The sequence below is a fragment of the Dryobates pubescens genome, chromosome 9 (assembly GCF_014839835.1).
Source record: "Dryobates pubescens isolate bDryPub1 chromosome 9, bDryPub1.pri, whole genome shotgun sequence".
Taxonomy (NCBI): domain Eukaryota; kingdom Metazoa; phylum Chordata; class Aves; order Piciformes; family Picidae; genus Dryobates; species Dryobates pubescens.
Genome location: NC_071620.1, coordinates 36,656,443 through 36,671,704, shown reverse-complemented (window position 1 = coordinate 36,671,704; position 15,262 = coordinate 36,656,443). Strand labels below are relative to the sequence as shown.

The 15,262-nt window shown below is 43.5% G+C and overlaps 1 protein-coding gene across 1 annotated transcript in view; it reads right to left on the bottom strand.

Annotated features, from left to right (window-relative positions):
- The window catches only part of LOC104304233 (uncharacterized), a 119,731-nt gene that overhangs the window by 75,835 nt on the left and 28,634 nt on the right, over window positions 1–15,262 (bottom strand). The window contains exons 3-4 of the mRNA XM_054164026.1: window positions 13,386–13,452; window positions 12,898–13,074 (exon numbers count right to left, since the gene is read on the bottom strand). Coding sequence (XP_054020001.1) covers window positions 12,898–13,074; window positions 13,386–13,452 — 244 coding nt within the window. The remainder of the gene's footprint in view (window positions 1–12,897; window positions 13,075–13,385; window positions 13,453–15,262) is intronic.

Genomic DNA, 15,262 nt, shown 5'->3' with positions numbered 1-15,262 from the left:
GAATAAGCATTTATTGAGATCTTATTAATATTTATCAATATCTAAAGGGTAAGAATCAAGAGGATGAGGCCAGACTTTTTTCAGTAGTGACCAGTGATAGGAAAAGGGGCATCTCAGGTACAAACTGGAACACAGCAGATTTCCCATAAACATAAGGAAACATTGCTTTGATGATGCCAGAGCATTGGACCAGGCTGCCCAGAAACATTGTGGAGTCATCTTCTCTGGAGAGATTCAAAACCCACCTGGATACAATCCTCAGCAACCTGCCCTGGGTGACCTGATGTTAAAGCAGAAAGGTTGGACTAGGTCTCTTCCACCCAAAACTGCATAAAACAATAAGAGTTCCTGGACAATGAAAAAAAATTACTAGATTTGCAGGGAAATTGTAGGTTATTAATTGAATCACAGAAAATCACAGAATTAACTAGGTTGGAAAAGACCTCTCAGATCATCAAGTCCAACCTATTACCTATCACTATCTAATTAACTAAACCATGGCAATACGTGCCTCACCCAGTCTCCTTTTAAACACCTCCAGGGATGGTGACTCCACCACCTCCCTGGGCAGCCCATTCCAATGGCCAATCACTCTTGCTGTGAAGAAGAACTTCCTAACATCCAGCCTAAACCTCCCCTGGTGCAGCTTGAGGCTGTGTCTTCTTGTTCTGTCACAGGCTGTCTGGGAGAAGAGACCAACTCCCACCTGGCTACAACTTCCCTTCAGGTAGTTGTAGAGAGCAATGAAGTCTCCCCTGAGCCTCCTCTTCTCCAGGCTAAGCAACCCCAGCTCCCTCAGCCTCTCCACATTGGGCTTATGCTCCAAACCCCTCCCCAGCTTTGTTGCACTTCTCTGGACACGGTGCAGCAAGTCAACATCTTTCCTAAACTGAGGTGCCCAGAACTGGACACAGTACTCAAGGTGTGGCCTAATCAGTGCTGAGTACAGGGGCAGAATGACCTCCCTAGTCACAGCAATTATTTAAAACTAGGAAACAATTTAGGAAATCTTGAAACTTTCACAAGTAAACATTTTGAGGTTTTATTCTAATATTTTGTGTTGCCAGATTTATAGTATCAGAGTATCACTAAGGTTGGAAGAGACCTCGAGGATCATTGAGTCCAACCTGTCTCCACAGACCTCATGACTAGACCACGTCACCAAGTGCCATGTCCAAACTCCTCTACTCATCTAAATGTTCTGATGTTAAAAATACATAGGAAAACAATGAACTAAAAATGATTAATTGTCATATCTATTAAACTTACCTCATCTTGTGGCCATTACAAGTGCCTTTAGTTCAATTTATATAGAATCACAGAATGGTTAGGGTTGGGAGAGACCTCAAGGATCATCTAGTTCAAATCCCCCTGCCATGGGCAGGGACACCTCACACTAGATCAGATTGCTCAGAGCCACATCCAGCCTGGCCTTAAAAACCTTCAAGGATGGGGCTTTCACCACCTCCCTGGGCAATCTGTTCCAGCATCTCACCACCCTCACAGGGAACAACTTCTTCCCAACATCCAATCTGAATCCACCCATTTCTAATTTTGTTCCATTCCCCCTAGTGCTATCACTACCTGATAGCCTAAAAAGTCCCTCCCCACCTTTCTTGTAGGCCCCCTTAAGATACCAGAAGGCCACAATAAGGTCTCCTCGGAGCCTTCTCTTCTCCAGACTGAACAGACTGATCTAGGTTGCATATAGAAGCCAAATGCCTTTATTAAAGCATATTATGACTACTTTAGATTTACATCTAACATTATAATCTATATTATAATTATAGATACATATTATCCATATTACTTCAGCTGCAGACCTAAAATAAGATTCCTGGGAGGCACAAGTTTATTCCAGATTAGCACTAAATACATGGGGGAGGGGAGGTAGAGTGTTTTGCATAGAGCTTCATATTTCGGTGAGTACCACAGACACGATTCCATGAAAAATCACACTTGAATGACATCCTCAAACTAAAGAACATTAAGCAAGGGACTGGACAGGAGATTGTGTCTTGAAAACACAATACTAGCTAGGCTGGATGTGGCTCTGAGCAACACGATCTAGCGTGTGGTGTCCCTGCCCATGGCAAGGAGCGTTGGAACTAGATGATCCTTGAGGTCCCTTCCAACCCTGACAATTCTGTGATTCTGTTTCTATAGAAATTGAACTAAAGACACTGGTAATGGCCACATCACCAGACTACTTCTCAATGTTTAAAAAGTTTTAGAGGTATCACATGTCCTGTTGCTTATCCTCAGTTGAGACCATAGCTAACAAGGAAACCACATAACTGCACCTTATGTTTATATTGCAAGCCTTCAATAAACTCACTTTGTCAGCTTTGACAGGACACTGGCAAAGGGGCCATGCACCATCCTGAGCAGCTTAGAGCAAAATCACAGCCCCCACTTTTTTCTCACTCCCACACCACTCCTGGAACACACCACATTTTGCTGCTGTTGAAGCAAAGATACAGCAGAGGAATTTTTGAGGGTTTGGTTTTTGGTTGCGTGTTGGTTTTCTTTTCCCGCAGGCAACAGAGTGCACTGTGCCAAGGCATGCCAGCATGAGACCTGCTGCTTTCTCCTGGGGAAACGCTGCTGGTCAAAGGCGTGAGGAAAAGATTTACTGATGACGATGATGGAGTTCATTTAGGAATGCTATTAGATAATGTGACACACGTCAGTGGGGAAAATGGATCCTGAGTGCTCCCTGGCTGGCAGGCTTGGCTGGTCCCACACTATTCCAGTGAGGGAACTTACTGAATTTCAAGGGTCCAGCAGCACCATTACAAAGCAAACCATTTCCAAGGGTAATACGTTAGCCTTAAACATATCTATTCAGTCACCTTCTGAGAGAGTATTTCCCAATTACAAAATGCATCCATTCTTCACAATTCTTCTCCCTCCACCTTTCACAAATTCAATTTTAGCACATTACTTAGATGAGTGGCACAGTATCCCTGTTGTTGAAATTGCATGCAATGGATCACGTTTTGCACACTACATTACACCTTGTGCCGTTCTGCTGATTTCAATTGGATTACACATTGTGTAATTCAACGCAAAATTACTTCCAATGACAACCCTTTTATTCCTATGCATACATGGTGATCCATCATGCCCTGCATACTGTGTTTGGCATTTCCATTTCGAGCCCCTGTTGGAATCAGGAAGCATGGAACCACATGCACAGAACTTGAGTTATTAGATAGAAACTTTGCTATTTTTTTTAGGGGGGGGCGAGGGAAAGGAAATTATTCCCATTCATATTTTTGATCCCATCTTTTATGCAAATAGAATAGAATAGAATAGAATAGAATAGAATAGAATAGAATAGAATAGAATAGAATAGAATAGAATAGAATAGAATAGAATAGAATAGAATAGCATAGCATAGACCAGACCAGACCAGACCAGACCAGACCAGGTTGGAAGAGACCTTCAAGATCATCGCGTCCAACCTATCATCCAACACCACCTAATCAACTAAACCATGCAACCAAGCACCCCCATCAAGTCTTCTCCTAAACACCTCCAGTGATGGTGACTCCACCACCTCCCCAAGCAGCCCATTCCCACGGGCAATCACTCTCTCTGTGTAGAATTTCTTCCCAACCTCCAGCCTAAACCTCCCCTGGTGCAGCTTAAGACAGTGTCCTCTTGTTCCAGTTTGTCCAACACAAATAGCCAGTGTGCCTAGCTCCCATTTCCTTCACTTGCACCACTGAAGTGAACATCCAGTAGCTGCCTGTTTTTTCATCTGCCTGCACTCACTCTCCATTCTTTTGAAATGTAACTAGGTTCAAAAAACTTCAGCCTCTAGTTCTCTGCAGAGACTGGATTCAATGGACTTACAGTATTCTGCTCCAGTTGAACTACCTTCAGCAATAATCATTCCTCAGCAAAGGCTTCTCTCTACTTTGTTGGGGGTTTTTTGTAAGGCAGAAATGCTCTATTTTACAGGGGGATTTTCCCTGCAGGAGGCACACAGCACTGTGTTAGATACACCCAGCCTAGCTCTGCATCTAGGAGGTGGTGCAGCAGAGCACCACGTAGAGACATTGCTTTGCTCCTAGAAGCAGAACAGCCATGCTAATGCCATTCTGTACCTGGGTTAATTAGAAGAATAGTTTCTGATATTCAATATAAAGAGCTTACTTTCCCTCCTTTTTTCCTTTTTTTTTTTTTTTCTCCCCTCAAATGTTGTTAATCTCTGTGGGCAAATTTATTGGAGCATGATATGAGATGTTAACAGCTCCAGTTGCAGACAAAATGGTAGAATTAATTAGAGCTTTTGATTTTAGAAGGCAATCCACTTTTGAAAAAAAAAAAAAAGACTTGTGTTTTGGGGATGATAGGAGGGGGGAGGAAAAAAAATGCTTCTTATCATCTGGAAACAATTTCAACTTGAATCATCAACATTCAGGGTCAGACTGCCTCTAGACTTTGTAGAAATGTACAGGAGAACACAACTCACCTTTCTTTCATCTCCCATGCAAAAGTCACAGAACATCAGAGTCACAGAATCCCAAAGTGGTTATGGTTTGGAAGGGATCTCAGGAGATTATCTAACCTAACTACCCTGCTATAGGAGGGCCATCCAGCACGGGCTGCACAGAATCACATCCAGGATGGTTTGGAATCACTTCAGAGAAGGAGACTCCAAAACCTCTCTGAACAGAACCTATTCCAGTGCTCTGTCAGCCAATCTCTGAAGGTACAAGACAGAGCCTGTAGTGGGAAGGTGCTCAAAAAGCTCCACAAACGGATTCTGCAGCTTGCATACATGGTCAGCACCCCAGAAAGATCACAGTCTAATTTGTTCTGACATGTATTCCCTCTGTATGGTTGCACTGGAAATTGTACCTATCTTGTAGCACAGGAATGGTGCCATCCCAAGGGGCTCTTCTCAGGATTAGCTGGAACCAAATCTGTGTAGACCTGTGGCTGTGATGAACACTAAATGGTACAAATGGTTATAAGGCACCTGCACACTTTTTAATCACAGCATCTGAAAGCAAAATGTTTAAAATGCTAAAAGATATTAACATTCACACAGTAGAGTTCTCAGTTGTTGGAGAAGGGGGTGGGGGTCAACAGAACTGCCACTTTGAACTTCCAGTGGGCAGACTTTGTCCTGCATCAGAGACTGGTAGACAAAATTCATTGGGAAACAGTGCTGAAGGGCTAAGCAGTCCAGGAAGTGTGAATACTGTTCAAGAGGAAAGTCTTTAAGATTCAAAAATCAGTGTGAAAGAAGGCCAGCCTGGCTGAATGGAGAGATTTCTTAGCAGCTTAGGGAGAAAAGGAGGGTTTATGGTCATTAGTACAAGGGGCAGGACACTCAGGAAGACTACAAAATTGTCGTGAGGCTGTGCTAGGAGAAAATTAGAAGGGCCAAAGCCCATCTGACAATGAATTTGGCTTCAGCTGTTAAAAAGAACAGGAAATCCTTCTACAAACATATTAGCAACAAAAGAACGACTGTCTCTGCCTTTTGTCGGATTCGGGAGGAAACATTACTCTCTACAACTATCTGAAAGGAGGGTGAAGTAAGATGGGTGGTGGTCTCTTCTCCTCAGTATCAAGTGACAGAACAAGAGGAAATAGCCTGAAATTGCACCAGGGGAGGTTTAGGTTTCATATTAGGAAAACTTTATTTACTGAAAGAATGGTCAAGCTGCCCAGGGAGGTGGTGGAGTCACTGTCTCCAGAGGTGTTTAAAAAATGTGTAGACATGGCACTTCTGAATATGGTTAATAGTTGTGGTGGTGTCAAGTCGATATTTGGACTTGATCTTAGAGGTCTTTCCCAATATTGGAGCAATTCCAGTCATCCATGATTCTAGGCTACGATAACATCATAGAATCATTTCAGTTGGAAGAGACCTTTAATATCAGAAAGCCAAATTGTTAACCCAGTACTGTCAGGTCAACACTAAACCACGTCCCTCAGCACCACATCTACAAGGGGTCTCTAAAATGCAATACAGTAAGCCTGTGTTAAGGGATTGATTGTCACATGCATCATCCATCTGAGGTTGAGTAACTGCCCTCTGATTCTGCCATCAGCCAAAGACAGTGTATTCCTAGAGGTGCTTTCATCCTGACACTTTTTTGGAAGTCCTTTGCTGAGCAGAGACTCTGCCAAGCTGGCATAAACATTAGGGCACTCTGCAAAGTGTTTTGGGTTTTAACACTTCTGGAGGAAAGGGAAAAAACAATATTGGTTCACCTTGAGATGAGGCACCTGGCTGTTGAGAAATAGGCTGACCCAGGTTGCTGTCACTCCAGGTTTGGGTGATCTAACCCCAAATATTTTTCCTAGGGCTATTAATCTCTTAGACTTCCCACTGGGATGGCCAACATGAAAATTTCTGGCAAATTCACTATCTGTGGAGAGGAAGAAGGATGGGATGGGATGGGATGGGATGGGATGGGATGGGATGGGATGGGATGGGATGGGATGGGATGGGATGGGATGGGATGGGATGGGATGGGATGGGATGGGATGGGATGGGATGGGATGGGATGGGATGGGATGGGATGGGATGGGATGGGATGGTTAACCAGGTTGGAAAAGATCATTAAGTCCAACCTATCATCCAACACCATCTCATCAACTAAACCATGCAACCAAGCGCACCCATCCAGTCTCTTCCCAAACACCTCCAGTGATGGTGACTCCACCACCTCCCTGGGCAGCCCATTCCAATGGCAAATCACTCTTTCTGTGAAGAACTTCTTCCTAACATCCAGCCCAAACCTCCCCTGGTGCAGCTTGAGACTGTGTCCTCTTGTTCTGCCACTGGTTGCCTGGGAGAAGAGACCAGCCCCCACCTGGATACAACCTCCCTTCAGGTAGTTGTAGACAGCAATAAGGTCTCCCCTGAGCCTCCTCTTCTCCAGGCTAAGCAACCCCAGCTCCCTCAGCCTCTCCTCATAGGGCTTGTGTTCCAAACCCCTCCCCAGCTTTGTTGCCCTTCTCCCTTTCAGTTTCAGATGGTATCTCCTGCACTCCAATTTATGCTCATTGCCCCTTATCCTTTCACTGAGCACCACTGAAAAAAGTCTGGCTCAAATCAGAGGTTCTATTTCTATTTCCACCCCAGGCCTGCAGATTGAAGATAAAGCCTTATACTGTGCCTCAGTTTCCCCACAAGCAAAGCATGCAGGAGCTTTGCACTTCAAGTCACAACAACAATCCCCACCAATCCATTTTGAAAACTTCAAAGACCTCTTAAAAAAAAAATAAAATGTGTTGAAAAGATTTCATCAGCTAAATAAAAGCAAGGATCATTTCACGAACTCTCCTCTTCACTTCTCTTGTCTGAGGGAAGGAAAAAGTGTCAGTGTAGGACAAATATACACCTGTGAATTAAGCAGGTTGGGGGCAGGCAGGCTGCAAAAATCACGGCCCTCTGCACTGCTTATTTAATCTGAGTGACACAGGCTCTGCAGAACAGCCTCCTGTAAAGGCAGAGCCAAATTCCAGGGGTGGCTTTCAAGGCTGCCTCAAACAGGCAGCTGATTATTCACACTCCTCGGTATCCTTCGGATGGAGGCGTGTCAGAAGCCATCTCAAAAGTAGGTGGAGGTTTTTCTAGAGAACACTTCCCTCCAGCAATTGCTGACAGAGTAACAGGCTGTGAGACTGTTGCAAGATGGAGGAAACGATAGCAACCCCTGTAGCTATTATTCGCTGCCATTAACGACACGGGCGATGGGTGGAAAGATAATGGAAAGGCAATGCCATCTCCATGCCCTGCCTTCAAGTGCACATAGCCTGAAAATCCAGCCTGATGTTTATATAGTGTTTTCAACTTGTAATCTGCTAAACGCTGTGATTAAATAATTGTGCTTAAGGTTATAACTGGTTTTAAATTGTAGTTTAACACCCAGCGTTAGAATTGACAAGCCAAACCTAAGCCTGGGGGCTAAGAGCTGGAAGAGCACCCAACAGTTGTGGAGTGAGGAAACCCCAAGAGTATTTTGTTGGCATCTGGGGATGAAAAGTGAAAGGGAGTAGTGGAGGGGCCTAAAACGTGTTTGTTTTGGACAGGCTGTGCCTGTTGTGCTTGGGAGGCTCTTTCCTGAAGGCGAGGAAGCCTGGCATGAATTGAAGAAAGGATGGTCATGCTAGCATGGCAAAATTTGAGTGAACCACCCATGGTGGGGGTCTGTGAGCACCCTCTCCTAGAGAAATAGCTTCCAGTGCAAGCTGCAGAGAGAAGGGGGAAGGGAAAGGACACTTCTGTGATGAAAGTCTCTCTTATGAGAGCACAACGGCTCCTGAGAGCCAAGGAGATGGAGAGGTGTTGTGTTTAACACTGGATGTCTCAAACATAGAGAAAGTCCTCCAGGAGTACCAGGGAAGTACAAGGAGTTTGGACACAGGAAAAGTGTAATCTTTGTTATTTCATGCCCAGAATCCTGCACCCCCTATATAAATGAGCATAAATGTCTGTTCTGGCTTTTTCTTCCCCTCTCCTGCTCCTGATGCGGACCACTCTCTCTTGCAGAGGAGGTTGCAGCCTTGGCAAAGCTAACATTTAGCTACACAATTCAGGCCTGGGATGGGGGTAGGGTGGGGTGGAGGAAATTAAGGCCTGGTGTTTGGCCTGTTTGGGGGGAACATTTTTGGAAGATGTTGGCCTGGGGGGGGGGGGGGGGGGGGGTGTGGAAAAAAAAACCCAGGTTGGAGAACTGGGTGAGGCTGACTGTGAATTTGTGTATTTTGTATTTCTGTATATATTTGTATTTCCAAACTTTCCAATTCTGTGTTCTAGGGGGTGGTTTTATTTTTCTGCTTTGGAGAGGGGTAAAACAGCTTTCTGTCCACTCAACCCAAGACAAGAGGAAGGCTGTGAAAGAGTTTCCCCTGCTCTGGAGGATGGTGATAATTTTCAACACAATGTGTATTCTAGCTATCAGCTGAAGTGGCAGCAGCTAGATAAAGAAGCTATGAACGTGGTGTAAGGCAAAGAATGGAATGCTTGAGGAGCTGGTCCCTTGGGCAGATTGCCTCATGAAGGGGTAAGCTACCTGTAGGCCTAGTCTTTAAGCTCAACATGAGCCACCAGTGTGCACTTGCGCCCCAGAAAGCCAACCAGATCCTGGATTGCATCAAGAGAAGCATACCCAGCAGGTCAAGAGAGGTAACTCCCCACCTCTACTCTGCTCTGGTGAGACCCTACCTGGAGTACTGTGTCCAGTTCTGGAGCCCCTATTACAGCAAGGATCTGGATATGCTGGAGCATGTCCAGAGAAAGGCTACAAAGATGATTAGAGGGCTGGAGCATCTCTCCTATGATGACAGACTAAGGGAGCTGGGGCTGTTCAGAAGGTTCTAAGGAGACCTAATTGTGGCCTTCCAGTATCTTAAGGGGACCTACAAGAAACCTGGGGAGCGACTAGGCTGTCAGGCAGTGATAGGACTAGGGGGAATGGAACAAAATTAGAAATGGCTAGATTCAGATTGGATGTTAGGAAGAAGTTCTTCACCATGAGGGTGGTGAGACACCAAAACAGATTGCCCAGGGAGGTGGCGGAAGCCCCATCCCTGGAGGTTTTTAAGGCCAGGCTGGATGTGGCTGTGAACAAGCTGATCTAGTGTGAGGTGTCCCTGCCCATGGCAGGGGGTTGGAACTAGATGATCCTAGAAGTCCCTTCCAACATTAACAATTCTATGATTCTTTGGTAAGGACTGTGAGATACAGTTATTCATGCACTGCTAGATTCATGCAAAACTGCATTCAGCTATGCAGTTGGCTTTTCCCTTTCCCTCTTTAATGAAATACTGTTACACTTGGGAATGGGGAAAAATTAGCTCAAGAGGTACCAGAAGGTTCAGTTCATTTTTTTTTTCCCAGGTTTCAGGACAGGTTGGAAACTGTTGTTTTATTAGCAGCCCTTGATAAATTTGAACTGGCCCCTGTGACTGCCAGACAAGGCCTGACGTAAGTTAGACTAAGAATAATTTAATGCAAGGTTGGACCAGATGATCTCTAGAGGTCTCTTCCAATCTAGACTTTTTTATAATGGTACAAATGGATGATTATTTTTTTAATAGCTGCATGACTTAGAGGCAGAGCTACGTGAAAAACTGATCCTTTGGTTAAATGGATGACAGAAGGTTGAGGAGGGAGAAGCAGTGTTGGGAAATAAAACTTTCCCAACTTTAGGCAAGATTTCTCCTCCCTTTCCAGAACCATTTAGAGTATCAAGGCACCACATTCTGGGCGAGATGTAACAATTCTTACTCCTTTCATAAAGATTGTATTCAGTCAGGATTTGGGGGTTTTTTTGAGGTTTTGAACAAAACACTACTGTGATGGGTTAACAACCATCCTGAAAACAAGGGAGGGAAGGGCTTGCTAGTGCTTTGCCCTCCTTGCAGGGCCTTTTCCCCCTGGGAAACTGAGTCTGTTCCACTTCCCCCTCCCTGCCCAGCTAGGGTATAAAAGGGAGGACACTGCAGCCCTTAGGTCTCTTTTTGGCTCCTGCCTTCCTGGATGAGAGCTATTGCAGCTACTTTCCTGCTCCTCTGCCACGTGGTCGGGCCTGATCCTTCTCCCTGCTGCCTTCGCACCTCTTCAGAGCGACTGGTTTTGTATCCTTGGGGTTTCCTTTTCCTCCCATTCAGCCTCATTCCTTGTGAACCTTACCTGTTATTGTTTTTTATATATATATATATATATATATATATATATATATATATATATATATATATATATATTGTTTAAAGAAAACTCTTTACCTCTCTACTTCCAAGCTGACTCCAAATTATTCCTTGGTGGATTTCCTCCTTCCCTTCTTTTTCCTCTCTGTTGGGTGGGAGTAGGGGGGAACAGGGGAGGGATTCTCAGCCTTGCCCCCATCTGAGCCCTTAAGTCCCAGTTAAGGCTCAAACCACCACAGCTGCTTAGAATGAAAAATCAAAATGTTTTAAAACATATTTCAGACTTTTAGAAAAAAAAAAAAAAAAAGTGGTGTTTTCTTGAGGGAACTGTTCATGAATTTCTGAAGAGGTGACAGAAAGCATGGATGGTCTCCAGCGAGCCCAACTCCATTTTTTGCCAGATAGACTATTTCATTAAAAAACAATCAATCCCTTTGTCTGCTTAATCACTGCTCTGACAGGCTGCAAAGGAAAGACGAAGAATTCCTGCTCCACGCGGCACCGCACAGTCACATGAAGGCTAAATGGAAAAGCCAAACCTAATTTTGCAAGGGGCCATTAGGAGCCATGGGCCCTCCAGTCCTTTAAGGATAAAAATCTTACCACAAGAAGTTCCAGCATTTTAAAAGTGAACGCCTGGAATTCTGCACACCAGCCTACTCTTACCCACTTAAATATTTGGGCTGGCAATGAGCAGCATCATTGCTTGAGTTTAATGGGAAATACTGGGTGATCGAGACTTTTCAAAGCCATACCAGTTACTTTGGTACCTTGGGAGGTCTCAGGCCTTGGATGCACATTTGCATATTCATGAACACACATAATCCACCTGAACTTCATGAGAGCACGCAGTCAAAGAAGGTGAAGTTTTATGGATCTTTAGGGAAGATTTTTGAGGCTGACTTCAAATATTTTTGCTTTTATGTCAAATCTTGGCCAGAGATTTTTCTCACACAGCATGCAAGGTGCCTGGTCAGGTAAAAATAACCATTTGTCATAACATTCAGCAGTCATAATAATTCAAAATGGAGTAATTAAATTATATGATAAAAGATATCAAACCTCAGCAAAAGGACATGTGACAGCAGAGAAGATCATAGAATCATTTGGGTAGGAAAAGACCTTTAAGGTCATCAAGATCTTTGAATAAAGGTAAATAATAAACAAAGAAATCTTCCTGTGGCAGTGACTTTCAGGTTCTGTGTCAAATCTGAGCTCAAAAGTCAGGATCAATCCCCTGGACAAGCTGAACAAACAGGACTCCCTGCTCCAAGCATCTGAGCAACACTGACTTTAAAAATAAATAAATAAATAAGATGAAAGATGAAGCAGAAGCAAGATGCTGATTGACTGAGGGTATGTGGGAGACCTAAGGACAACAATCAATCACGGATCTCTAAGCTGTTTAGAACTGCTCAATGTGAAGGTGCAGCATCTGTATTCTTGGGCTGGCTGTAGTGCCTCCAAAACCCGAATCACAGGGAAATGCTACCACGAGACCGCGCTCTTTAACCCATGCTCCCACTCCTTGCTGGCGCAGAGTCCCGCTACAGGGAGTCACAGCATTTAATCAAAGAATCTTTGAATTTTTAGGGTTGGAAGGGACCTCAAAGATCATCCAGTTCCAACCCCCCTGCCATGGGCAGGGATACCTCACACTAGATCAGCTTGCTCAGAGCCACATCCAGCCTGGCCTTAAAAACCTCCAGGGATGAGGCTTCTGCCACTTCCCTGGGCAATCAGTTCCAGTGTCTCACCACTCTCATGGTGAAGAACTTCTTCCCAACATCCAATCTGAATCTACCCATTTCTACTTTTGTTCCATTCCCCCTAGTCCTATCATTACCTGACACCCTAAAAAATCCCTCCCCAGCTTTCTTGTAGGCTCCCCTCAGATACTAGAAGACAACAATTAGGTCTCCTCAGAGCCTTCTCCAGACTGAATAGCCCCAACTCCCTCAGTCTGTCCTCACAGGAGAGGAGCTCCAGCCCTCTACCTCGACCTGAGCACAGAGATGGAGCCCAGGTCTCTAATTATTTAGACAAAGTTTTTGGTAATACTTTGGGTTTCTCATCACGGGTTTGCACAGGTGTCCGTTTGGACTCATCAGGATGGGAACGCCCGGCACAGGTCATGGAGCACGCAGGTTGGATAGGGAACACAACTGCTGCCGTCGTGTTTGAGGCTAATCGGCTTTGATGTCTCACCTCTTGGTTCAGCATGGGCTTGCAGCCTGAGTTTTTGTTGGTGAGCTGCAAGGGTGCTAGCTGGCTTGTCATGTTTAATAACTTTCTCTTCTGAAGGCTGATATGCTGAAAGATCTGTGCTGCTGATGTTAAAAGCTGGATTTTCAATGCCTCCTGTCGCTGCCCTCTCTTCTTTCACTATAGAAAACAAGGAGGTCAGAAGAACACATTATAGCAAAGTGTATTTCAATGACAAGCAGAAAATTCCTTCTAGTAATTCCTTTGCTGTAAGACTCAAGTGTATCGTCCTCAAATGTCGCCAAAACAGAATTAGGTTAAAATTAACTCAAAAAAAAAAAAAAAGGAAAAAAAAAAGAATAAATGATTAAAATAATTACAAATTGCACCCTGACAAGCAAGAGCAAAATTTCGCCCACAGCCATTTGTCTGTAATTAGTTAATTAATCCTTACACAAATTATGAGCAATAACTCATCAAGCAAGGCTCACCCATCAGAAATTCAGCCGACTTGGATTTCTTCTGCTTAGTTTGCTTCAGAGCCTTCTGCTGGAACTTCTGGAGGGAAATTGTTAAATGAATAAATTAGCTAAAGAACGAAGATCATCCTTTATGATCCACAACTAACACAGTATTTTAAATATGGGATGGCATTGAAATGTCATTTAATTTACATCTCTGCTAAAGGGGTCAAACACTAATTGAACAACAGAAGTGGAAGAATTAAATAAAATAGGAGAAGAAAAGTTAAAACAAATGCCAAATGAAGGTCACATTAAAATACTTTGGTTTTTTTCCCCCAATTTTAATTAATGCAAAGAAACCTCAACAAATGAAGAGCATTATAAGGCTTGTCTTTACAGTATGCATTCAGCAGCGACTGCTTTATTTCACTTGCAGAACTGCAGCGCTTCATTTAGGAAAGTTTGGTTATGCAGCATATTTATAGACAGACTTCCCCCTGCTCTCTTATTTTCTAGGTCCACTTATATAACCAGCATCTTTGTTCATCACAGGGCAGCTAAAAATGAATGAGCTCTACCCTTTCATATGAGGTAATAAAACAGAAATAAGCTCGAAATGATTTAAAGCAAGATGTCACACACAAGAGATCGTGGTCCGGGGGAGAAGTGATGCAAGGCTCATTACAACAATGAAAAGTTAATTTAAGGTTAGAGAGATGCTAGCAGCTGTTACAGTGAAAACAAATAAGAGAACATCTTGGAGGGCCTAACCTCTCACCAGATCCACGATAACTCCTGTGGGGAAGCAAGACCCAAAAAAATACATGGCCATGGTCCTACCATCAGGAAGGGCCAAGTGTGAAGCTTTGTCTTTGTACTTAGAGTAGCATGAGCAAGAGAGTCGCACATGGGCTCATGTGTGGCTAGAGACTCCTGTTACAGATACTAACAAAGATTGCAAAGATTACATCCGAGAATATTAATCAAAGCCAAAACTGAAGGAAGAAAACAACAGTCCAGACCCATTTATTTTTAAATGTCACCATGGCAGTTTCTGAAAGCAGCACTATTTTGTCAAGTCAGCTGTGTAATTGTCCACTGATAAAGACCACTCCTGGAAACTGTCAATACAAAAGGATTAATTGCAAGAATCACTGAAAAATTACAAATTTTGCAGCATCCATCTTTCCCCTTTGATTGTGGGTGTCAATTTGCAGTAAAAAACAAGACCAGCCCTTGCAGCAGACACAATCCATACATGTGTCAAAAATAACTCAACCGTACCACTGACAGATTCATATAGATCTTAATATCCTAATATGCAGACGTATGTATAGGTGCACACACAAATAGGCTTTGCTGAAAAGAGTGGGCATGCTCTAAATGAAGACTATTACCCTACTGAGAAATAAATATGTTTAAAGTGACCAGACACATTCTGAAAGCTACAATAAATAACTACCAAACCAGACATCATTCCTACAGGCCGCATGCAGCACAACTGAAGCTAGTGATAATTCTGACAGGAGTTCAATAGGTTCAGAAATTCACCCTGCTGCTGAGCTTTTCCCCAGCTGGAAAGAAAAAAACAAAAACAAAAAATCTGAAAAAAAAAATATGTTTTTTCTCAGTTAATATCTTCAGAATTCTGTCTCTTTAGCAATATTAAAGCATCCCCGCCACCCATCAAAGTTTTATTGAGTCAGTTTTAAAGATTCCAGCACTATCTGTAACTCTGCTGGCTGATAATTATTCTGACGTTGCTGCATATAATCACCACACGAAACCTTGGACTTCATGTTAACAACTAAAGAAAACAACACTTAGACAAAAGAAATCTGGGGCGGATTTTCACCTGGTGTAAGTCGGTATACAGGCAGAACTCTGATGGAATTAAGATGATA